Source organism: Chionomys nivalis, chromosome 11, assembly GCF_950005125.1.
Source record: "Chionomys nivalis chromosome 11, mChiNiv1.1, whole genome shotgun sequence".
NCBI classification, from domain to species: domain Eukaryota; kingdom Metazoa; phylum Chordata; class Mammalia; order Rodentia; family Cricetidae; genus Chionomys; species Chionomys nivalis.
In genome coordinates, this window is record NC_080096.1 from 36,945,423 (window position 1) to 36,973,181 (window position 27,759).

At 35.6% G+C, this 27,759-nt stretch overlaps 1 protein-coding gene across 1 annotated transcript in view; it reads right to left on the reverse strand.

Moving 5' to 3' along the window:
- Positions 1 to 27,759, reverse strand: part of Agbl4 (AGBL carboxypeptidase 4) — a 1,086,156-nt gene that overhangs the window by 626,664 nt on the left and 431,733 nt on the right. The window contains exon 4 of the mRNA XM_057784997.1: positions 7,915 to 8,009. Coding sequence (XP_057640980.1) covers positions 7,915 to 8,009 — 95 coding nt within the window. The remainder of the gene's footprint in view (positions 1 to 7,914; positions 8,010 to 27,759) is intronic.

A 27,759-nucleotide genomic window follows, 5' to 3' on the forward strand; every position in this document is an offset into this window, starting at 1 on the left:
ACCAATAAGGCCCATAATGGAATGCATATCTAGGAGTCTCTGCTTCCCCTACCTGTCTATTTCCTCAGGTCATATTAGCCATTCTAGGAAATGAATTTTTTTGTTGTTGAGATGTTCTGTTTGTTAGATTTATTCTCTTCTTTTCTTCTTCTTTCCTTTTTTCTGGGACAGGATTTCTGTGAAACAGTCCTGCTGTCCTGGAACTTACTATGGAGACCGGGCTGGCCTCACACTCACAGAGATTCGCCTGCCTTTGCCTCCCAAGTGCTAGGATTAAAGGTGTGACCCACCACCACCAGGCACATTTATGACTTTAAATGGATTCATTCTTCCTGTCATTTAATCTCTGAGAAGTCAGAGATCCTGATATTTTTTGTCAGTTTTCAAATAATCGGTGTGAAATTTTGTGAAAATTCAGATGAAATAATATAAACTCTAACCAGTTCTTGGGACAACACTGATTCTCATGAATTTACAAAGCAGTATGGAAAGGTCCTGAATGTCATCATCCAGTTCTCTTATGAGTCCCCATGGCTTCCTCCTCCCATTCACAGCCAACCATCAAAGCTAGAAAATTTACATCAACACAATTCATGAACAAGGCTCTACATCTTTGTTTTACATGTATCAAGGTGGTATCAAGGTGCATTGGTGTCTCAGCACAGTGGCCATTCAGATGCTACAACACTGTGGTCATTCCTGTCCTCTTCCTCCTTACCATCTATTTGTACTAGTCCCTCTTAGACGACATAATGTATATCTGAGATAAGAGAGTCATAAAAAGTTTTATTTAAGCTCATGGTTTTGTAGTTTTTAGTCTGTTAATAGGTGGACTATTTGCCAAGAGCCTTTAGTAGAGATTCTGGAAGACAATAGCAAGAACAAAGGACTAAATTCTTCAACCCACAGCCAGAAAAGAAAGGGAAGAAGAGGAAAAGCATGCCCCAAGATCAAAGCACCTCCCACTCTGGGCAATCCTTAAAACCATTTCCTCTTATGACAAGTTGGGGACCAACTCTCTCACACAGTCATCTTTGCCATTCATTTTAGGTTCAGTCTACAGCAGCAATACTTTGTGGTCAGCACCAGTCCATTGACAGTTGTGCATGGCACAGGAATACTTTTCATTTGTTACTGTATTACTGTATAATCTATCGTATAGTAAGACCTGTGTTAGATAATAAGATCATTTTTGATTCTACATCAAACATGTTTGAAAACAGAAAATAAACCCTATTGGTTTTGCCCAGGTTTTCACTTTCTATTGTTCCTTCTGGATATTCTAAAGCTCTTTATGTAATCTTTATACATCAAGAACCTCTTTAAATTGATGAATTTAAAGAATTAGAATTAGTCTGATGGTAAGAGACAATCTTAGTTTTCTTTCATATTGAATATCTTAATTTCTTCTTAATTCTTGTAGAACATTCTTGCTGAGCAGGGGGCTGTTGGCTCTTTGAAAGAAATCATGGTACTTTACCTGGCCTTCATGGTGATTTTCTATCCCTCCTTTTCAGAAATTTTGACTATGACATTTCTTGACAGGGCTTTCTCTAGGTCTTCCTGTCTGGAGTTTACTTATCTGTAAGCTTATGTCTTTCCATGCTGAAGAAATGGCTCAGTGGTTAAGAGCACTGTCTGCTCTTTCAGAGGTCCTGAGTTCAATTCCCAGCAACCACATGGTGGCTCACAGCCATCTATAATGAGACGTAGCACCCCTTTCTGGCATGCGGGCACACATGGAAGGAACGTTGTACACATAATAAATGTATAAATCTTTTTTAAAAAGTTTATGTCTTTCCTCAAATTCAGAAAGATTTCAGTCAATTCCTTCTTTTCCAGGCCATGCTTCCCTCTCCCTCAGCAACTCTGAAGGCATGGATATTAAAATGGTTGACACAGTCTCATGGGTCTCTGAACACCTTCAACTCTCTTTTAAATCTGTTCTTTCTCTATTACTCAGACTGGATAATGCCTATGGTTCCATCCTCTCTGTTGCATTGGGAAAAAGACAGGCAGATCCCCGGGGCTCACTGGATAGTCAGCCTAGTCTACTCACTAGGTTCTAGGCCAATGAGAGAGACCTGGTCTGAAAAAAACAAGCAGATGGTACTTGAAGAATGATACATGAGGTTGTCTTCTGGCCTCCACACAATCTCACCTACACATAAGGAGCACACATATGCATACCCATATGGATTCATATACAAAGGAAAAAGAAGGAATTGCTGGTAAGAAAAAGAAATTAAAATCCTGACGTCCTGCTTTTCTTTGTCATCACTGGGTATATGTGGGGGTAGAAGCTTCGGTTTTCCACTTGTCTTTTATTGAATGGATACATTTTCTTTTCATGTTTTGATGGATTAGGCCAGTGTTGTCTCAATATCACATGTCCTGCTAGACTGATTTCCTAGTTCCTTCTAAATAAGAACCCACTTTTTTTAAAATTTATTTATTTATTTATTAAAGATTTCTGCCTTCTCCCTGCCACCACCTCCCATTTCCCTCCCCCTCCCCCATCGAGTTCCCCTCCCTCATCATCCCTAAGAGTAATCCCGGTTCCCTGCCCTGTGGGAAGTCCAAGGACCACCCACCTCCATCCAGGTCTAGTAAGGTGAGCATCCAAACTGCCTAGGCTCCCACTTTTGAGAGCATTCAAAAACAGTTCTGTTCTTGCTGGCATTTGCAGGCCACCAGCTTCTCAGAAGACCTTGATGCACAGATCAGGCAAAAAGAAGTTCAAGGAATAGTGCAGAATCATTTCTGAGGTGCTCAAAATCCTAGAAGCCTCTCCTCTGCTCTTTAGCTTTCTAGGTCTTCGTTTGCTTCATAAATAGTGGCCAACTCTTTCAACAGTACTAGAAAGAAGAAGGGAACCTCTCGCATCTTACCTAAGAATCAGAAGTCTGAAATGCCCTTTTATCTTTTTTGTTTGTTTGTTTTTTGTTTTTGTATTTTCAAGACAGGGTTTCTCTGTAGCTTTGGAGCCTGTCCTGGAACTAGCTCTTGTAGTCCAGGTTGGCCTTGAACTCACAGAGATCTGCCTGCCTCTGCCTCCCGAGTGCTGGGATTAAAGGATGCATCACCACTGCCTGGCTCTTTTATCTTTTTATGCAATATTACTTAATTTTGAAACTTGGTTTTACTGTAGTAATATTCTTGAGATGCAAAATTAAATGAAATAAAAAGACAATAACAGGGATCATTTTATTGGGCATACACCTGTCTTTGTTTTTAGCAGGACCTGAAGCTCATGCAAGCCCAGCAAGTTCTGAACTACTCTACTACAGAGTCTTACCTCCAGACATTCAATGTCAGTTCTCTTTTGTCGTTGTTGCTTGGTTGGTTTTGTGAGGCAGGGTTTCTCTATGTTTAGACCTGACTGTCCTGGAACTTGTTCTGTAGACCAGGCTGGCCTTAAACTCAAAGTGATCTGCTTGTCTCTGCTTCCCAAGTGCTGCGATGTAAGGCATGCGCCACCACCGCACAGCTCAATGTCAGTTCTTAATGCTTTCCATATTACAGCTCTGATATAATGCAAGTTGGTGGCTACCATTTTATATTAAGAACACATTTTATGAGAGTGCATGTAACAAGAGCTTATATTCAGTAACTATGTAGGTTTTAGCTTATGGGAGAGAGAGGGAGAGGGAGAAAGAAAGAAAGCAGAGAGAGAGACAGAGATATTTCATAGGAGCATATACATGACATGGTATACTTTGAGGTGAGATGACAACTTTAACTGATTTTTCTACTTCCATTTTATGTGAGTCCCTTGGTCTAAATTTGGATCACTGGGCTTTTGTGGGAAACACTTTTACCTACTAAAACATCTTGGTGCCCCTAGATTAAGTCTGAAATGATATGTAGACGGCTGGATAGTTTCTACAGTATATTCAATCTCCCCATTACACTAGTTAACATATTTCCTTAGAATTATAGATTTTTTAGTACAACAAACTATATATTATATTATATCCATATTATAATATATTCATTAACCACCATGCTTAAGAGCCTCACACAGTTACTGGTGCATTATAAGTACTCAGTAAGCAGTTACTAATAGGCAGATGGAATTGAGGAAGGGTAGGAGAAAAATGCTCACAAAACTCAGCATTACATAAATCAAGGGAAAAAAATCAGGGAGTTTGAAATTTTGTTTTACTACCAAGATATTTTAGACTTTAAAACGTATTTATACATTTATTTCACATTTGCTTTTTATAACATAAGCAAGTAATAATGTTAACATTGCTTTATTACTAGTTACAAATACTTTTAAAAGGGAGCAAGCATTGTGTATTGTTATTTCTTTCTCTTGTAGTCCAACTATTTTTTGTTCATATCCCATCCATTGGCAATCCAGTTGAAATACCACCTTCTCCATAGAGTATCTCAACTCATCTCTAGAGCCCTCCCTACTAACACCCATTTGTTTCCTCTTCTTAACTCCACACAGTATTCTCTATGTATTTCCTAATGTTTCCTCATAGTATGCCTATAAGCAATTTGCAAAAACAAAATCAGATCAGGTTCATATTTATCACCACAGAATCTAGCATAGATTATATCAACAATAAAATATTAAGTAAAAATTACTTTTGAAGTTCATTCCAATCTTCTTAGTCTACTGTAAGGGAAATAAAAGATGGTATTTCAGATCAGCCGAAGACCATACATCAACATGCTTCTCTATGCTTCTTGTGTTTATTCCCTTCTCCTACCACTGACATGCATTGCATGTGGTTGAAATAGTACACACAGGTTCATACATTTCTGGCTGGCATCGTCATTAACTACTTGTATAAATATTTCTACCCTCAGTTTTTGCATATACAAATATACAGATCTCAACTGTCTAGAGATGCCAGTTTCCAGCAGTGTTCACACATAGTAAACTTACTTTTGGCACTATTAAAAAATATTGATGAGTTGTGACTGAAAAATTCTAGTGGTACAGATACTAACCATAGTCATTAAGAGGGCTAGTGTGTGAACAGAATTAATTATACTGCACTAAAACAGTCAGAGAATTTCCCGTAGCCTTGCCATTTGCTACAAGATATTTTTACTTTATTTCTTTTAACCAGGAAAGAATTGGGTGGTCATATATTTGCATAATGGCTTCTCAGATGTGTCTTTTCTTCATTTACTTTCTATAACTAGCAGGTTTACAGGTTTATGCTAAACCCAAAAGTCTTGGGATCACTTATAGTTACTTATGAGACACACCAAGAATATTTTATCTTGAAAAGCAAAGAAATGCTATTCTTCAATATCTCTGCAGATAAAGTCCAGATAACGTAAAGCCTTTAACATTGATCCTGAGGCAAGAATTTTTCTAAAAACTCAAAATTTACTTGTTATTACCAAAAAATCCCAGGCAAGGAAAAATATTCATGTCTTTATACTGGGAAAACTGGAATTAAGCAAGCACTGAAGGAGATATTTTAATAGTTGAATCTGCAAGGTACTTGCTAGGCTTGGATCAAGCCATTTCTCTGGAGTGCTAAATTGTGATAAATTCCTTAAATTCAGCAAAATAAATTATTTTGACAGGAAAATGATCATGACCACTGGGAAATTTGAGATAATAGCTCCTGGGATGTAGGTTCTGGTCTAGGTAACTAACAGAAGGAATGAACAAATATCCTAAGGAAAGAATAGCAAAAAGAACAGAAAGGTTGTTCAGTATAAAATAATGGCAATTAGAAGAATGGTTAGGATCTCTGGAGATTATTTAATAAAAATTCTATTAGAGTTCTCTTTGCATATTCATATCCATTCTGCACTCCAACATTTAATACAATGTATAGAACATGACAAAGCTTGAAATATTTCGATAAACAAATATATAAACATCTAGAGTGAGGAAAAGAGTAAAACAATCAGAGAAGCTTCATATTCACATTCTAGGCATCAGAAGGAGGAATCAGATAAACAGAATGGTTTGCACAAGTTATCTTGTGTCCAAACTTGAGGCTATTTTAGACTAGAAAAACTCAAGGACTGGATATGGATAATTGCTGTTGCTAAGGCCTACCAGCAGTGGATATAGGCACTAGCTTGTTTCTAAGGTATTATAATACAAATGCAAGGACTAATTAATATTTCAAAATCGAGAGAGAGAGAGAGAGAGAGAGAGAGAGAGAGAGAGAGAGAGAGAGAGAAACTAAGTGTAGGTACCAGAATGAAACAATTTTAGGTATAAGATTTGAGAGATGAGGAGTTGTAGGAAATGTGGGAAAGAAAGAAGGGGAAGCAGGAGGGAAAGAGGGAGAGAAGAAGGGAGGGGGTAAGAGGAGGGGAGTAAAGAGGAGCAGTGAGAGAATTAGAACAGCCAAAGCTAACACTTGGAAAGGTAGATAACAATTACTGTTGCTGCATAAGATCTTAACACAGAACATGGAAAACTGTTCCTATGAACAGACAGTGATATTGTTTTACTGACTTGACATATCCATCAACACACATGCCTGCCTATATTATTGTTTTCTTGGCCTGGATAGAGAGACTCAGGTCTTGCTCTTTGCCCAGAACACATTGACAGAAAGAGATCAAAAGTGCAGCTGCTTAATTGATTTGATGCAGTAAGTATAAACATGACCAGAGATAATTTTACCATTTAATAAACAGTTTTCATAACTGTTATCAAATGTATGCATTTTAAACCTGAGCCTCTCAAGCTAGCATTTATAGAAAATTGCCAAGCATCATTTGTAGATAAAAGCACAATTTCAATATTTATGAAATGCTAGTTTTCTATAAATACAGACATTTGGAGACTATCTTCTCACTAGTCATTAAAATTTGAACAAGGATCAAAGCTAGAATAATATTAACAACCCCTTGCATTTGTATATTATTTTACATATTATTAATAATAGATAACATTTATTGAGTACTTAGCAAGGTGCCTTACATATAAATTCTCATAAGCAATTCAGTTCAGTCCCCAGAGCATTTGTCTAACACCTACTGTGTGACAGATGACTAATACTTGATTTCTGTCTTTAAAAACTCTCACCTAGTTAGTCTCAACAAACGTTGTTGTCGTAAATAAAGGCTAAGGATGAAGCAGTTTCATGGTCCGATGAGGCAAAATATAAATAACTAGGTCCTCCCTTAGTTGACTTTGAGAAAATACTTAATTTTTCCTAGCCTCAACTTTTTCATCTGCAGTTTTTTTATATTTAAAAATGTTTCTTAGAGAAGTTGAAAATATTAACCATAGAAGTAAAATGTTTGCAAAAGAATGAGGTTTCAACAAATGGTGTTGTTGTTATTATTACTATTAATATCACCATCATTACAATTAGTAAGCAATCCTACCTAACTCTAACTTGTCTCCTCCTCAGTACAGTGATGGAACAAATAAATCTCTATCATCTATAAAACTACAATGACTTTAGAAAATACCATAAAAACATACACACAGAAAAGAAAGAAAGGAACGAAGGAGGAAGCACAGAAATATATCCAGAGTGTCCAACCATTTTTGTGACATGGCATTGTCATCTGCAAACATGTTGAACTGCATTCACAGCTATTCTGGGATGCATGTGATCATCTATATTTAGAGAAGACCAAAGGAAGAGGAGTGGGCAGAAGTCCAATTTTAAGTATATTCCCAAAGACACACAATAAATCAAAATGAGACAATAACTTTACCAAACATCATGCTGTACCTAATCTCATAACCAAATGTTGGTTCTACTAAACATGGGAACAAGTTCCTAACGTTCTGAAAGAACAGTGTGTTGAGCCCAGGTAATAGCCATCTAGAAGCTCCCCTAATTCATATTTCTCTGATACAATAAAGTTTTGCCCCAGCTATGAAAAGGGTAAACTTTAGCAACAAGTCAAATTTTCTGATCAGAAATAGATCACCTCACCACATGGGTCACTTACCATTTCGGTCTGCTGGTAGATTTCACCATAGGTGCCATCCCATCTCTATAAAGACTCTTGGTTTTACTGAAGTTAACAATGTTGAAAATGACCCTCTGTAAAAGAAAGAGAAACTTATCAGAAGTCCTTGCTATGCAGATTGCCACTTTTTAATAAGTAAGGCAGAAAACCATAAGCAAGGTTAAAGGAAGCCATGCCGTCTTGCACCCCACAGTGCAACAGACATCATGGACTGTAACTTGTTTGTGCCGGGGAAGCCTGAAAACTTACAAATCTTACTCTTTTGGAATTAATTACTACAATTGACTTTCACTTAATTAGTTTTGGAGCCCTGAAAGCCTGATATTTATTTCTATAACTAACACTTCAGGGTTTTGTGACCTGAATTATGTTATTAGAATACCTGAATTGTATTATGAGATGATAATAATTCCCATGTTGATAAATGGTAGTAATTGTACCTACCTAGTGGGGTTCTGATGGGAACAAAAGGAGTTAATGTATGTATATTGTTTCAACTCTCATTAGGTAATAAGGGTCCTCTATAAAATTTAGTTACTAATTTTCAATCTTTCTTTAGAACAACCTAGAATTTGACTGAAAATAAATAATGCCATTAGGGTAAAGGTAGACCTTTGATGTTCAATGAGACTAAAGATGCTAACAGTACTAAATTATACTGGCAATATTCTCCAGCTATTGGAGCTCTTTGATGAGATTCAGAGATGTTTACTCCTTTCTGTGGCTTCACTGTGCTGTCCTCTCCTATAGGCTCAGGATGTAAGGCTCAGCTCTAATCTGCATGCATTGTAGAACCCATGGGTTCTCAATAAACCCCCTCCTCTTGTCCTTTTACCCTCACAATAGGAGAATGGAGTGTTCTAGATGCCTAAGGATTTTCCAGAGTGGCAGTGCTGACAATAACAATCGGATCTTTGTTTTAATGAACACATTTTGCAAAGGGAAAACGAGATTATGAAAGAAAGATGAACTGCATTGAAACATACCCAAAACCACTGAAATATGTCCCATGATGCCTGAAGACTAGGACTCAGGCAATTAGAATAGAAGGAGGAAAGAAAAAGGTTCTGAGATTTTACTTTTATCAAGCCTTTCCCTACATTTACAAGTGAAAAAGATAAAGCTGAAAAAACTCATGAATTTCATTATTCAACAATTATTTACATGAGGAGGTTGTTATATTGATATTTACATAAAAGATCTTACATATCCTTCCATAACTATAATTAAAACATATATTTCTCCATTTTACAGATATGGAAACTAATTATCGGAGAGGCTACTTCACTAGTAGACGACAGTATTTATATTTGAATCCAGTAGTTAAAAATGATAATTCAGCCATGATTTTACCTGTGAGTAGTTGCTTATGAAGAGTCTAAGATAATATAACACCTAGAAAATCAGTGTTTTAATAATGGAAAAAAATATGATAGCAAACTTTGTTTTCAAAGTTTTGTTTTACTAAAAAAACAACATCAAGACCACTTCATCTGTCCTTGTATTTGAAACTATCATAAAGACTTTATTCCATGAAATAAGTTCTCAGAAATAACTTGTGTTTTCTTTTATCCTATGAGACTCAGCTACTGACCCAACTCCAGCCATTTCAGAACCTCCCTTCTGTCATTACATTAAGTCATCAAGAATGTCCAAGGCTGCTCCATTATTAATAACTTAGATCTGCTGGTTGTCATTTCAATTACTTTTTTCAAGGTCTTGGCTACTATCTGATTTAAGAAAATCAATATCAAGGGGACAAAGGGCCTTTGAACCTCACAAGGCATAATCCCCTCTTTTCTTTTGAGGTTTCAAGTGTCAAATCCATTTCTAGTGAACCTAGAATCTGTATTATATATGCAGGAGTTAGATTATCAATAAAGAGGGAAAGCTAATAAAGAAATGATACAATCAGACAAAGTGAAATAAAAAGGCGGAAAGTGAGTGGGATTTTTATTAATTATTAACATGTTACTATTAGAAAATGTCTCAAGTATTTTTAAATATTTTATGTTATGTAGCTACTACAAGCTTAAATAAAAGTTGTATTTTTAACTCCGTTTTACACAGGAGAAAAAAATTATATCTAGCAAGAGCCAGGTATATTGCCTTTATCCAATGAACAAAAGTCTCCAAACTAGTAAATGGTAAAATTTGGACTTTTCTTAAGCTTCAGGATGCTCTGATTGCAAAGGCCTATGCCTTTGCAGCAGGATTACATATCCCCTGATAGTCTCCCTCTGTGCATTTGCAAGGAACTACCTCCTGCCCGTTCAAAATGGCAGCAATTGGTGATGAGAATCAAATAATCAAAATGAAAAAATCTTATATCAAAAAGAAAACTTAACTAATGATCCTTAGTACTCACTATGCACCTAATTTCCAGGTAATCATTTCACTCATATTTATTATGCCTTATAGATTAGAATCACCTGCAAAAGTTTTGAGAACAGACCCTTAGACTTCAACCACAGAGACTCTGACATTTGAGCCATTTCTCCTTTTCTTTGAAAGTAATGAACTGTATGAGGCAAAACCATTTGTTTCCTCTCATTGTTATAGTTTGACTATCAACTGTTGCCCCACAGGCTGGTACCCTGAGGGGTTCTTTGCTAGCTAGTGGGCTTTGGGGATTATAAAGACTCTGACCTAATCAGCGAATGAGTTTAATGCATTCCAATATGACAACACTTTAAAAGTGGTGGGAAGGTAGAACTTGAGCTTAGTTAGAGTGAGTGGGAAACTCATTCGGGGAACTCCACAGAAAGATGTATCTTATTCCTGGCCCTTCCACAATCTCTATCTACTGTAAGCCATGCAGCCACCAGTCTCTTCTAGCATGGCTTCTCTTGGTCTTCTTGTTCTGCCTCACCTTAGGCTCAAAAGGTCAGTGCCAAGGGCACATGGACTGATAGCCACACAACTAAGAGGGATAACTAGCTCAAAAATAACCAAAAGAAGCCACAGAGGAATTTAGATTATGAAATTCTAGTATACTACAAAGCATCTAAAGTGACTAATAAGTGTTTTCAACACAAGAGAACACCATCAACATCAATAAATCCCACTTGCTGCCCTTAAACATGCAGTTGAATTTAAATATTCATCTCTGAGGTTAAATGCATAATAAATGTTACTGCAAGAATAATCAATAAGCTATAAGAAAAAGCTCAAGAAATCCAGAATTAAGCACACAGAACAAGAGATAAAATATTAACAAGATATAAAGAGGAAAGAAATGAAACTAAATGCTTCTCCTGAAAAACTGTCTTAAAGGAGAAATGATAAAGTGGCAGGACAACATGAAGGAGGAACAGCTGAATATAAGGTCAGGGTTGTGAAAGGCATAAATACTCAGATTTGGAATTACAAGACCACCCAAAGCAGGCTTTTAAAAAATATATAGAAAAAATAATAAAGACAAGAGTTTAAAAGCAAACAAAAGAAGATGCATGAGACCAGTAAGCCATTGACTGACTATAAGGACAAAATGGCTTGTTTAGGCAAGCTAATCATAAATAGTTTAGCCTCTAATCTTGTTTCTCAGCTCTCTGGCCTACATCCTTGTTTGCTAAGTGTTCTCTTCTTTCTTTTCTTTTATGTTTTTGGGGCTTACTTTTATTTTTAAAAAGTGTGTGTGTATGTATCTGTGTGGATACATACATATGAGTGCAGGCACCTACAGAGCCCAGAAGAGGGTGTCAGACCCCCCAAAAGTTAGAGTTATAGGCAGTTGTGAAAAACCTCACGTCATTGATTCTAGGAAATCAACTTGGATTCTCTGGAAAAGCAGTATGCACCCCTAAATGTTGAGCCAGATCTCCAGACCCCACGTGCTCTTTTTATTAATAAACTGTCTCCATTTCTACCACTATTCACATGTTCCTGGCAAAAAAGTCCTTGTTCTGGGACAGGAGAATCTAGAAATCCCAGTTGTCACCCAGACTACTCCTCTACCTGCCCATGACATTCTCTTCTCCTCTCCCAACCTCTATCCACCCTCTCTCTGACTCTTTCTGTGTATGACAAAATTGACCATATCGCAAGATAAAAAAACAACAACACAGTACTCAAAATAGTAAATTGCTATGAAAATTCAAATATCATAACAGATAAAAATTAGTCAAAGATGATTTACAAATAATCTATCTCATCAATAAACACATAAAAAGGGAATGTGAAACTTTTCAGGTAAATAAAGGATACCTATAAAATTTAGGCATGTATATGATCATAAAACAAATGTTATTTTAATTATTCTTATATCAAATCAAAAAATTAAAGTGTATTTCAAAATGGTAGCAAAATAGTCGTGTACTTTTAAATGTTAAAACATCCCTCATAAGTTTCCATGTGTCCAAGAAGAAATACTGACAAAAGATAGAACAGTTTTAGAATTTGATGACACACAGCAAAAGTGGTCCACAGACATGTTTGACCCTTAGGGTACATGGAAAACAAGGAAGTTCAGAGAAGTAAGGTGCTATGCCGTCTGCAAAGAAAGAAAGAAAGAAAGAAAGAAAGAAAGAAAGAAAGAAAGAAAGAAAGAAAGAAAGAAAGAAAGAAAGAAAGATAAAACTTTAGAAGCATGTGGTACCACTGAAGATAATGGTTCTATGCAGGGTGTGGCCCAAAGTATTACTAAGAGAAATTGAACTGATTATCCATCTCACACCAAGTCCCAAGAATTATAACCCTTACTCCATGTGGCCAGGTTTAGAGATTCACATGTTGAAGAAGTGGAAGCACAGAGAGAAATTCTGGATTCTGAGATGGCAGACACAGCTGAGATCAGGTGCCAGGCATTGTCAGATTTAAGTTCCAATAGGGAGGTTAGAAAATTCTCTCACATCACCAACCCCGAAAGGTAAATATTTACAAATGTAGACCCAAAACACTGCCCCTAATAAAATACACGCTTGTTAATAGCAAAATGCAGGGGGCAGAGAAAGTCCTGAGTGGGTGAAGTCCTGAGTGAATGTGTATTTTGACATGAGCATGGCCTAATGAAGACTCTTGAGACCAAGCGGCCCATGATGAATCAACAAAGCTATTGAAACATATGGGCTAGGCACAAGAGGGATCGCAAAGCCTTCTCTGGGAGTCTGGGTATGAATGCTTGGGAACCATTGGTCAGGGTGTGCAAAGATTAGCAACTGCAGCTTCCTCCTCCAGATGTTTACAGCCTGAGACTATTCATCTATCCAGCCTAGAAGCCTAGATTACCCTCCTCCTGTGCTGTATCTAACAAACATGCTGAGGTTCCCGGTTGTAGGGGTATGGATTAGAGCATGATTCCAAAGTTATTGTAAGTATGTCTGTATTTCCTCCCTTTACTCATTTCAGTATTGCCCTAGCCGGGCTATATGAACCTGAGCCATGCAGAATATGCAGCAGAGACCAAGGCAAATAAACTTACAAGAACTTGAAGAAGCAGTCAGTTTGTACGAGGTTCACAGAAAGCTAATGTAACAGAAATAGAATCAGATATTAGATGGCACTAGGTCAGTGGCAAAGAAAAATATATTGAGAGTTTGAGGAAGAATTATCTAGCAGCAGAAATATTAAAGAATTAAATTATCTATAGCAAAGGGTCAATAAGTCCTATCTAAAATGAAGAGGAATCTAAATTGTAGAACAGAGATTGTATTTAGACATACACAGATGATACAGAAAACAGTCAAATACATCAAAGTGATTTCTGTTAGCATAGGGGCCAAATCCTGATTGCCTTCTTTCTTTGAATAAAGCCATACTCATTCATGACTATGCTGCTTTTACAACATTGGCAGCAGAGCTGAACAGTTCTGCAGAAATTTAATAGCGCTCAAGTCTAAATCACTTGCTTTCTTATTCTTTATAAAGCAATTTCCAGATCCTAGTTTTAAAGAGCAAGAACCAAAAGTGAGGGTATGAGCAGGGGAATGTTGGGGCAGGAGCAGAGGAGTGTTGGGGCAGGAGCAGAGGAGTGTTGGGGCAGGAGCAGAGGAGTGTTGGGGCAGGAGCAGGGGAGTGTTGGGAAGGAGCAGGGGAGTGTTGGGGCAGGAGCAGGGGAGTGTTGGGCAGGAGCAGAGGAGTGTTGGGGCAGGAGCAGGGGAGTGCTGGGGCAGGAGCAGGGGAGTGTTGGGGCAGGAGCAGGGGAGTGTTGGGGCATAACTTGACTTTTAAAATTATGTTAATGGTTTGTGAAATGAAAGAAAATTAAAAAGGCAGAAATTTATGGAATTCTTTGTGTAAGGCTCTTCAAATCATGAAGCAAAATCAGGGAAGATCTCTTGGAAAACAAAACAAGTGTAACCCATTCCCAGTTACAAGCTGGGGTGGAAATATCCTAAATATTATCCAGGAGTAAACTTCCATATAACAAAATAATATACATCTTAGGAAGAGAAATGTAAATCAAAATTAAATATACCTATTAACATTAGTTACCATACTAATAAATTAAATAAGAAATACTAAATTATCCAAAAATACAAGTAGAGAAGGCTACTGCTAAATTTAATATTTATTCAAAAATTTAAAAATTCCTTACAAGGTAGAAATTGAAGAGTATCTCATATTTCATATAACCTCTATTAAAATTTGTAGCAATTATACTTATTGAAAAAATATAAGAAATATACCTTTTATCATAGGAAATAAGGTGTCAATAATGTTGCTTCTATTAAAAATCATACTACAAATTCTAGTACAGTATATTTGAAAAGGTTCCAGAGAGATGACCCAATAGTAATGACAACTGCAGCCAAATCTCAGGCCTGAGCTGGCTCTCCAGAGCCAATTCCTGCAAGTTATTCTCCTCTACATACATACATACACACACACACACACACACACACACACACACACCTAACCAACTAACTAAATAAACAAAATGTAATGTAAAATTTAAAACTTAATTGGAGATTTACAGTTTAATATTTTTTACATTTAATTTTTTCTGTGTATGATTATGTGTCTGAGTATAAAAGCCTGTGATCAGAAGACAGTGCCAAATGTCCGTAACTAGAGTTACAGGTGGTTGTTTTCTGTGGAAAACTCCTTCTGTGTCCTGTGAATATACATTCCTCTCATTAGTTAACAAAAATGCTGGCCTAAGGCAAGACAGAATAAGTCTAGATAGAGAAGAGAAATTGAAAATGTTGCGGGGGAGAAAGGTAGGGTCAGAGAGATGCAAACAAGCTGCCCAGGAAGAAAGACATGCCAGAGGACAGGAAAAACCACATGACAGTATATAGATCAAAAGAAATAGGTTACTTTCAATGTAGAAGCTAGTCAGTAATAAGCCTGAGCGAATGGCTGAGCATTTGTAATTAATATAAGCCTCTGTGTGTTTATTTAGAATCAGGCAGTTAGGGCAGGGAAACTTTCAACTTAAGTTGTAACCAACCTGTGTGTGCTGGAAACTGAACCCTGATCCTTTGTAGAAACACTAACTGCTCTTAACCACCCAGCTGTATCTCCAGACCAATAATTAGAAAAAAAAAATCTTAAAGTTCACTTTTTATTAATCATGTGAAAGAATATATAAAATAAAAGAAATTGAAAAAGTGTTTACAGTAAAGAACGGTGTGTGGCGAGAGCATCAGGAGTTAAAGGTTATGTTCAATTACTTAGTGAATGTGAGACTAGCCTGGGCTACATCAGATTTCTTTCAAAAGTAAGAAAAGAAAGAAAGGTGGATGAACAGCAGGAGAAGGAAAAGGAAGAGAGAGAAGAGGAGGATATGGAGGAGGAAAAGAGGTGGTATCTAGGAAGAATAATGGATGACAAAACAGCATATAAATTTCAATAATAACTCTAAAGCTGAAATAATGTTTTAAAAGATGTAGCTTATACAAATTAAGAATTAAAACCACAATAGAAGCAAACAAATTATATAAAAGATATTAAAACAAAAACACCATGTCAATGAATTTCCAAATTTAGAAAGAAAGAGCAAATGCCCATTAAGACAAAAACCTTCATTACTAAAGCTGACAGAGGAAACACCAAAACAGCATATTTCTATTGATGAATAAAGACAATTAATTATATTGACAACTTTCTCACATACAAAGTTCAAAGTATAGCAAGCTTCACCAGAGAATTTGCCCAATGAAGTGATAGAAAGAAGACACCAACACCGCACAATATGCACGAGATAACTGAAAGTGAGAAACACCTTTCAGTTTGTGCTGTGCAACCACATAACTTTGGCAATAAAATCTGAAAGGCTTTCTGCACAAAGGGGAACTCATCTTCTTTCACATACACACACACACACACACACACACACACACAAAATTACACAAAACTGGTGACTTGTATCCACTGGAGGTGGTTGGAATAAATCATAGTAATTTACACCACTCTAGGAATTCAATGCTTTAAAATTTTTAAATGAATCATAATATATTTATAGAGAAAAAGAATTTACCTCAAATGTCAAATAAAAGCATTTGATAAAATGTAGTGCTCTTGAATTATAATTACTCCAGAAAACTATTATAAGTATGTTCTTAATCTGATAAAGGTTATCTACCCAAAGGAAAAAATGTTTAAAAATGCAATCATAATATCATAATTACTCATAAAGAACATATAACATTTTTATAAAGTTTGGAGACAAAAAAGAATGACAGCTAGTACTACTGCCACTCCTATTCAGGATTTTCTACCCACAGCCACAAAACAATGAAAGTAAGAACAAAGAATGCAGTTATAAAAGCAAAAATAAAACTTGCATATGCTATCAAAACATATCCTTTTGTATGAAGGATATTCCTACAGAGTCTCAACTATTGGAATTCATTGATAAAAAGTCAATATTTAAAATTTCATTATGTATTTACATAAAATCAAAAAAAAATAAAAATTTCAAGGTATTTTGTAATTGCTTCAAAAATAGTAAATACCTATATATAAATGGAACCAGAAGTACAAAACTTTTAAACACAAAACTATAAAACATTAAGACCCAAGAGTAATAAATGGAATAACCTAGTATAAGTTATTCATTGGTTAAAATTAATTATTAGAATCAATACAAGTCATCAAAATCTCAGCATATTTGTGTGTATATGTGTGTATTTATATCTGTTTGAATAAAATTTTATGTCATTATAACATTTGCATTAAACTGCAGAAAGCAAAATTTAGCAACTGCAGAAATATTTAATAATAAAACAATAAATGTATTATGAATTAAAACAATGTGGTCTACTAATTTATTAATTAAGTTGATGTTGTTTATAGTCTATGGATAAAAACCAATAAATCAAATTAAAGAATCTAAGAACAGGTTCAGTGTATACCAGCACAATGCTATTGGTAAGTAAGTAAAAGGTTGACTACCAGAGAAGGGTGATGAGCCAATGGAAACACCAATGGAGACAAAAATGCTAAATACCAGAGATAAGATAGTCCTCATCCCTTACCAAGGAAAATTCATGCAACAGATGGAGGCCATTACAGAAAACCTCAACCAATCAAAATACAGAGTTGAGGAGCCCAGTCCCAATAGATACATCTACAAAACACTCCTGCACCTAATATCCAGGAAAGTTTGTGGAAGAGGATGTAGAAAGAGGGTAAGAGCCAGAGGATCAAGATATTTGATGTGAGATTGTGACTCTGACAGTCTCACCAACATGACTCTCAAAACACAAATTGAACAAGGAAAACAACAATAGACATGCCAAAGTGGAGAGGGAAAGAGTAATATGCCTTGACCTTACCCAAAGAACTACAGGCAACTAAGGAATGCTGGGAGAAATAGTCTTCCCCAGGGAAGAGCACAATGATTGGTTATCTGATACCACACTGTCAGCCCTGAAAACATATATACAAATAACATTATACAAACTGAACTGGCTACATTTAGAAATATATATGTGTACATATACAAATATGCATGTAATGAAAAAGAGGTCACGAATTTAAAAGAAAGCAAGAAGAGAGAGATGAGTCTTAGAAGGAGGAAAGGAAAGGGATAGATGTTGTAATTATAAATTTCAAAATAAATTTAAGGTGCTAAGTCACGGTCTTTTGAAGATATACCATATTGTTGACTTAAAGAAAGTGGGATAAAGATGTAACTAGACATGCCCTTGGAAAAATGGTGTCTTAACTTGTGAATATATGATCATTCTGTTAAGGAAAGAAAAACTAAGAAATGAGTTTATTCTTTACTCATGAAGTTAGAAAAGAATAATAAATTTGAAAATATCAAGAAAGGATAATTATGTAAAAAAGAGTTGTTCTGAATATTGATGAATATGCAAAATAAAATAATCTCTTAAAGGGAAAGTTGGCAACAAAGATGTATTTAGAGCAGTGACCCTGTAACAATGCATTCTACTAAGAAATTTATACACTGCATAAGCAGACACAGGAGATAGGCACTGTAGTCCATTTGTTTATTAAAGTAAACAACTAAACCATTTAACTCAGAAGAGTAGATAAATTTTGTTTCATTGACAAAACAGAGCACCAGTCAGCATTTAACATGAATGCTCTAGAGGAACAATTATTCAGAATTGTGTTTAATGAAAGGCAAAGTAAGCATCAGAACACAGAATGATAGCATTTTCAGTGTAGTACATGTATAAAAAATTATAAAATCAAATGTGAATAACACACACTAATTTTAGATGAGTGGTTGATTCTGGCAGAATGGAAAAGAAAAGGTATTTATGATACAACATTTTATTTACTAAAGTCAATAAAAGAAAGGAAGATGTGAAGACTGACAAATGTTTGACTAATTTACAGATATTTAAGTTTTTCTAATAGAAAATGTAAATGTTTACCATCAGTGTCACTAAAAATCTTAATATAAAGTGTAAAGGGCAGCATAATGTGTCTTTTTCAAATGTTCACTATACTGTTTTCTTAGATAAGTGATTCTTCTCTTTTATAATTTTAACTGTTATTTTTATAAATAATAACATTGTATATGCTAAGTTACTTATGCTTGATTTTCCACTTCAGGTTCGCAGATCTGAATTTTTATTCTGGTGACAATCCACCATTGCATTCATAACATTCATAATACATGATACACTTCTGTGATAGGAACTCTCCAGTTGATGTTCTCTTGTAGTTATAAACAGTTTCATTCACACCCAGTGAAACCTCCTCTACTATTATATTTCATTATTCATTCTTATATGTCTTTATTATCTATAAAATTGTTAGATTATATATTTCCTTGACATTTTTCATAGTCTTGTTTCTTTCTTAATAATTTCAAAATCATTAAGTGTAGATATATACTACCACTGGCTAAACATAAGCTTTAAAGTGAATTTATTCCTTAATTTAGTCATGAGTAGTTTCCATATGAAAAATGATAATAACTTCTTTTTTATTGATTTTTATTGAACTCTACATTTTTCTCTGCTTCCTTCCTTGTCTCTCCCCTCCCCTTCAATCCTCTCTCAAGGTCCCCATCCACCTAATTTACTCAGGAGATCTTTTTTTTTTTTTTTCCTACTTCCCAGGTAGATTAAATCTATGCATGTCTCCTTTAGGGTCCTCATTGTTGTCTAGGTTTTTTGGGATTGTGGTTTGTAGGGTGGTTTTCTTTTTTTTATGTTTATAACCCACTTATGAGTGAGTACATGTGATAATTTTCTCTCTGCCCTGGGTCTGGGTTGCCTCACTAAAAATGATGTTTTCTAGCTCCATCCATTTGCCTGAAAATTTCAAGATGTTAATAATTCCTTTTGAAGCAACTAATTCTTACTGCCTTATCTTGGTAACAGAACAAGAACTAACATAATAGGAGAAGACTGTTTGGAGTAATTACATGATCCAGACATGTGATGCCATATAACCAGCTTAGTATGAACGGGAAGGATTACATATAGTAAATTTGCCTTGTTGTCATGACATATCCAAAGCATAGAAGCAATATATTTGAATGATTATTAAAATCTAGGTTTCTGTTTATCTAACTCATTGACACTTTTACTTTCAAGTCAGGCTCCAGTTTTTATATTACTTCTTCTTAGACAAACCTGATTGCCTATATTCTGGAAAGAAATATTGGGAGTTCCAAGCCTACCTCTCATTGTATGACTTTGACTATGATTTGTCACCTTTCTAAACCTGTTTTCCTTGTGTGTAAAGAGAGATGCCATATCTATATGATAAAGTCAGTAGAATTAAATATACTTAACAAAACAATGTGCTTAGAAAATAGCACACACACATATATACTCATGTTCATCTAAATGTATAAGGATAAACACTTAAATGTGTATATACTTGTTTGTAAAAATAAGGAGCTACATATAAATATCATAAATACATAGTTAAGCACCTTTCCCAACCATGTTGTCACTCAAATTCTTAAAATACTGCTAAGAAATTCTGGGATTAACATATCAAAAGTATAAAATCTGAAGTAAAATTAATCAGTTATTTAAAGTAATCTATGTCTATTACAGGGGTCACAAGGAACTACCGAAGCTTACTTATGTGTTGTACCTGAGTCTGGTTACTGGCAATTGTCAAAATCTTCACACAGATACTGGTGTCTGGCATAGGCAGTAAAGAGTTGGCTTACCTACTGATATGGGATTCCCCTTTGTATGCTGTGAATACCAGTGGTTAATAAAGAGGTTGGTTTGGGCCTATTGCAGTACAGAATAGGGCAAGGCGGGAATTCAAGCAGATAGAGGAGGAGAGAGTAGGTGGAATCAGAGCGAAGCCATGTAGTCTCTGAAGGAGACAGATACCCAGGAACTTTACCAGTAAACCATGAGCCTCCCAGTAAAATACAAAATAACAGAAATGGATTAATTTAAGATGTAAGAGCTAGCTAGAAAAACACTAGAGTCATTGGCCAAGCAGAGTCAAGGTTCCCTGTGGGCAGCTTGCGTCTTTTTTCTCTGGCTGCTACATGGCGTCTCTTTGACTCTGCCTACTCTCTCTATATATCTTTTTTAGCCAGGCTCTATTTTGTTAAGCCATTGGCCGAAACCCAATCTGCAATCGGGGACTGCTTGTTCATTTCCTGGCTGCCCAGACCAGAAATAATCACAATGAAACTATATTAATTGCAACACTGCTTGGCCAATGGTATTTACAGCATACAGGGGGAATCCCACATCAACTGACTGCACATAGACGAGTCTTCTCTCACACAGAACACTGAGAAGGCAGCAAAAGTGACAGAAGAGGAATACAACAAAACATTCTCATCAAAGGAAGTTTAGCATATCAAATAAGAGTGTTACCTAAAGGACAGAAACAAAATAAGATCTTTCATGGAGACCCTTTCTTCTTTCGACTCAGAATAAATAATCTACCAACATCCAGACACCTCCCACAAATGCCTTTCTTTCTTTCAGCAGCTTGACAGCATAGTTTTCATTCATTTATTCAAGAAAATATTTATCCAACCACTTCATTGAAGAAACAAGTATGAGACTCTTATTCTGCACCAGCTTTGGTTATAGATATGAATAAGAATGATCCCTTAACTTTTAGTCAAGGCTGCAAACAACACACACACACACACACAGAGAGAGAGAGAGAGAGAGAGAGAGAGAGAGAGAGAGAGAGAGAGAGAGAGAGAGAGACTCCAATGTTGAATAAGAATCAATATTACAGTACAGTCAAGGAAATAGAAAGTTTTATCAGGGGAGAGTCAAGTCAGAGTCTTGTTACATAACAATACAGGGCTCAGTCTCCTTGATGCTGGGATTGTAGGTATGTGCCACCACACAAGCTTACAAAGTAGAAACTTTACTGAACAAGGACTGGCCACATAGAAGAGAAAGTATGTAAGACATTTTTTCAACATGAGCAAAAGTAAGTGATTTCTGGAATTAGTAACTTCCTGTGTCTAGAAGGAAGTTTTACCTGAAATCTCTGGATAGGACAAGAGATGAGACCTGGGCATTAAGTATGTATGTGGCAGTCATGGTAAGAGATTTTTACTTTCACTGAAAGCAGTATGAAGAGACTATTAAGTTTTTTTTCTTAAATGCGAAATGTCCAAATCTATATTTTAGAAAAAAAATCTGGAATTAAACTGCATGAAGTATACCAGTCTCTGGAGAAGAACACAGTGAGTACAGATACACCTCTTACACAGTCTCCTGAATAAAATACACAGGTAAACAAATCACTTAAAATCCAGTTTCATCAGTGCAAAAATATGTCAAGAATTCCTTGGGACTGATATATAGTACACAGAGGAAAGTGATCACATCTGCCTGTATGTGGATAATGTCTTTTTCTTTGAGACAGTTCATAAAAGAAAAGGTACAGTTCTGAGTCAAGACACTTAGGATTCAGTACTACAATGCATTTTCCTCTGCTAGTGTTACTGTGTTTGATCTGTTAACAGACCAAGATCAAGGTCATGCCTTTCACTTCTTTTGAACTACAAAGCATATATTAAATAAAACTCATGTTTATGTTAACTCCTGCTCTCATGCCTTCCACGGTGATGGCGAGGTCAAGGAGAATAAATAGACACAGCCTATAGGATTCAATCCTAAACCAATTTCTAATTCACCAGAAGTGAATATTTGTGTCTAATCTGTGTCACATGCATGGATGTGTTATAGACATAATAGGATAATAGGTATACACATTGATTTGTTAAATAATGAAATGTTCATCATTTAGGAGTCAAGGGATATTCAGTGCCTCTGCATTCTCAAACCTGAATGAATAGACCTGCAAATTTAGGTAAAATCAAATCTCCCCCTCCCAATCATTAATTTACAATTTTTAATTTCTCTTGATGAAGCTATCACACCACTGCACTATTCCACAGTGCTACCCACTTCTGATCTCCTTTAGGCTTGAACTTCTATTTATTATTATCCTTTCATGATATGAAGAATAAATTGATGTCTAGGATAGGCTCTCCTTAATGAGATGATCATTGATCATCTATTTTCTTATAAATGCTATAATTCATATTATTAGAATTAACAATGGTTGCAATTTCCCTTCCTAATCTGTGTCTATATTTTAAAATATGTACTTATTTACTATATATATATATATATGCATATATATATGTGCCTACATGAGTTTATGTATACCACATGTATGCCGGTGCAGAGGCTAGGAATATACTCATCGGTAGCTTGTGACCTCTCAGGTTTGAGCACAAGGAACTGAGCCTGATCCTTTCTAAGATCAGTAAGTGCTTTTAACCACCAATCTTTCTCTCCCACCCTGTATCTATATTCTTACTATTGGTTTTACTATCCTTCATACCAAGGACGAGTGAGCTTCAGGAATCTGTGCTGAGCTTGTGTTTCACCTGAGCCAATAGAATTGATGTAAGTTACACTATTAATTCTGAACCAAGACTTCAAGACGTCTTATGTGGTTCCATTGTTCTCTTTTGAACTCCCTACCACAAGCATTTGAGCTAATCCAGAATAAAATGACGGAACAAAGTAGCACTGTGAAGAGACAAGCAGTCCAGCTAAAGCCATCGTAGACAAGTTTCTAGTCAGATAATGTGCAAATTAGGAGAGAACTCAGGCAAGATTATAATCTAAAGCTGACTACTAATTAAGAAGAATTTAAATGAAGAAAAGGGTTTATTTTGGCTTACAGTTCAAGGGCATGTACCACTCTGATAAGAAAATGTTTTAGTTTCATTACTGTTACTATAATAAAATGCCCTGACAAAAAGCAACTTAGAGGAAAAGAGTTCATTTAGCTTAAAATGCCAGATTATACTCCATTATTCTGCGGTAGTCCCAGTGGCAGGAGATTAAATCATTTAGTTACATCATATCTATAGTCAAGAGCAGAGGGACATAAATGCAGATGTGCTTGCTCACATGCTTGTTTGTTTGCTTGCTTGCCTTTTGTTTTCCTTCAGTTTCTTGATTATTGGCCAGGTAAGGACCCTAGTCTAGAAAATGGTGCTGCACACAATAGGAGTATTCTTCCCATATTAATTTTATAAAGTAAAACTATCCTCTACAGACATGACCACAGGTCAAACAAATGCAGACAATTATTCATGGAGACTCCCTTACCAGATTATTCAGTTGTGTCAACTACAGCTAACCATCACAGGAAATCACAGCTAGTGAGATCGATGGAACTGGTCACATTGTATCTCCAGTCAGAAGGCAGAGGCTGGTGAATGTCCTGCTCAGGTTAATCCCTGTCTACTTTTTAATCCAGTACAAGGCCTAGTCCATGAAATAGTACTGTCCCCACTTAGGGTGAGTCTTTCTACCTCAACTAATCTCGCCAAGATAAATCTCCTAATTAATCACCACAAGATGATGTGGCCTATTGGACATCAGTGTCAACTTCTTTCTTTTGAATCATCTGTAATATGAGAAGGTAGAGAAAATATTATAGTCTACAGAGTAGAAACCCGTGGTCAAATTTTGTCTCCACTACTCTTTGTAAACTTTATTATTTTTACACAATTGATACACCAATAGGCTCAAAACAACACTTTACTGGTCAGAAAGTATGCTGTTTGGTCTTGGCAAGTTAACTAGATTTAGAATTACCAATAGACACACCTCTGGGTTTTACTGGGAGCACACTTCTGAGAGAATTAACTGAGAGGGGAAGGTCCACCCTTGATGCAGCACCTTCCAAGATGTGTGACAGAAGGCATCCTGAGGGTATATATATGGTCTTAGTGATTGCCCTGACATTTCAGAGACAATCCAGAGCTCTGATATACTGACAGTTATTAAGAGAAAAACAGTTGGTTTATATTATAACCCAGGTCAAGGTTTGGGGTAAGGGCCCAGTGTGGAGCTAGGCTCAAGATTCAGTCCATGTGGAGACAAACCAGTAACTTCAAATTACAAGACAATGCACTAAATATATTGAAATATTCTTAATTAGCTATGGCATTTAAGCATAGCCAGCCAGAACTATGCCCCTTGAATTGTGAGATAAACTTTCTTTCTCTGTAAGCTTTACTTTTTCATGTATTTCAACATAGCAATAAGAAAACTGATATCAAAGGTTAAATCTTAGGCTGGGTAGCCAATGTATGGATAGTCATATTAACATCATATTCAAACCACATTCCCATGCATTTAGCTGAAATATTTTTATCATAGATCAAAACCTTAAGCTGTAATGTTTTTTCATAAATTTAAAATTATTAGAACAAATATTATGGATTAAAGCAGTTTTGAACCCAAAATTTAGACTAAATCAATTTTTAAAGGGAAATGCAGGAGCATCTTGTGGATTGAAAATGGAGGGTAAAATATTCCCTTATTAAAGTGGTTCTCTCCAAAGAGTTTCTGAGAATACTAAGATCTTCCCTTTTTAAAAAAATAATCACATTTTGCTCAGAGTGGTGCACTACAATTTTACCTTAGCATGAATTTTTCATGATACATTGATTGAAAAGACAAAACCAACAGAGAATAATATGAACTTAGGGACCTGTCTTACATGGTAGAGTTAAATTACTCCAAGGGTGAGAAAGACAAAGGCAGACGGAGCCCGAAAGTCAGCAAGAAAATTGACAATTACAAATCTATCGAAAAATCAATTATGAAAAGGTTGACTTGTGCTAAAATTATTGTTTACTTTATTGAACATAACTCACTGAACTGGGAGGGTGAGATAGGATTATGGGAAAATGCATATCTCTTAGTAGGGTTTCAGATGAGCTAGAACAGGAAAGTTGGAGTGCAAACGAGATTTTTCTTCTCTCCTGGGCAATGTCACTCACTTTTGGCTTGACATAAGAAAGATGGTTGCTCAGCTGTGTTCCTTAACTTTCCTATTTCTAAAGTGATACAGTTGGGTAATTACTTCTAGAAGCCACAACTATAATTAGAGGACCAAAAATTAGGGTGTCATAATTTATCTCTTCAGTGGCACTGGGCCTTAATTGTTTGAGATGTAATTCTGTCTAACAATAAAGATTTCAGTAGAAGTTTGACTAATACTCTAGTAACATTAAAAAATGAAGAAACCAGAGTCAAAACATACACTATATAAGAGGAGGTAAAGAAAGAAGGTACTGTCAAACACAGAAGACTAAGGGTCAGAAATCTAACTGCTGAAATGGCCTCTGGAAGAAACAAATGATATAAAGGTCAAGTCAAAATGCCAAACCCAAGGGGCAGAGCTTAGTATTAAGGTCTTGGAGATGCACTGAGGAGTTTAGGGAAAATAATAGAGATAATTCAAGCTGAGAATTAAAAAGAAGACTCCTTTATCCTACAGATACACAATGAATTCTTTTAAACAGATATTTGTTCAACTCTGCCCATGTGACAAAACCTATTCTGGACAGTGGGATATGCTGACAAATTAAGCATCTATAACTCGCAGGAGTTATAACTCCATGTAGCTTGTGTTCTGGTAACAAAACACAAACAAGACAATAAATGTATATAGTACTAGGCAGAGATAATTTCTACAAAGAAAATAACAGTGTACTGCACTTTAAGGCTATATAGAACAGACTATATCTCTCTATTTATTTATTTTTGTTTGTTCCAAATTTTGAGGTAGGTTCTTCTTAAGTAGCCACGACTGATATAATATTCATCATATGACTCATTCTGCCCTTGAAGTCATGTTAATCATACTGTTTTAACCCTTGAATGCCAGGATTAGAAGTGTTTACCACTAACTCTGACCTAGACTAATTTTTCTTATTTTTAAATTAAAAATTTTAAGCTTCTTTGTTCAAGATAAAGGTACAACATGTATATTACCCTAGCCCTACACACAGTCAAAATCATCAGTATCAGCGTCATCTACCACGTTTTAGTCTACTAGAAGATGTGCAGGAATGATCACATGCAGAGAGCACTGGTCACTTAGGACATCTAGAACATCTCTTGAATGGCTTACCTAAGCCTCTTTCACAATTATATTTCTCTAAGTAGGTAGCACAGATACTCTAAATCAACAATAAATGTATTGTATACTAAATATGTAGCCATTTATTCTTGACAAGCATTATTCTCTATACACAATCAACCAAGCTCAAGTTTTAAAATACAGAGAACTAATGATGTTTATATCATCATCCTTACAAATTTTGCTACAATATAGAAATCTCAGTTCCATTATAATCTTATGGTCTCTACTTCAGTTCCTGACTGAAAATCCCTGCCTTGAGTAACTATCCTGATTTTCCTTGATGATAGTTTATAAAATATGCTTCAAGATGAAATAAACCAACTTCTTCCTAAGATGCAGTAGTAGAAATTTAACTATAATTAAATGACAGTCTTGTGGCACTTAATAGTGAAGAATGCACTCAGAAATACATAATGTATATTATATAATATGTAAATACATATATCTATACTACACATACATTTATTTACACAAACCTATATATTATAGGCCAAAAACTATCTATAGAGTGGTTTGCAGATCCAATTAATACATGTGGTACATGAAATCAAGAGGATGCTTCTGACATAAAATGACCTGTTGTTTAAAATAAAAATTTCTATGGAAGCAGAAGTACATTTCAATGCTAAAAGTATAGTACTTAGAATAATACATAAGTCAGTAATTTATTACTATGACCAAGAATTATGTGTAATTCATCATTCTATGTGCTATGTTTTAATACAAGCAGTCATGAATTAGGTTTGTTTATGCCAGCAGCAACACAAATGTGATCCCATGGTGGTATAATAGCTATAACATCACAGATGATAAGAATTTTTCAGGTTCTGTATAATCTCATCAAATATGCAGTTTATCATTGATCAAAATGTCATTATGTAGAAAATGATTATATATAGAATGGTTGGTAACCACAGAATAGAAAATATTAACCCTAGGATAGCTGGTATAACTATCATAACATCAGACAAACTA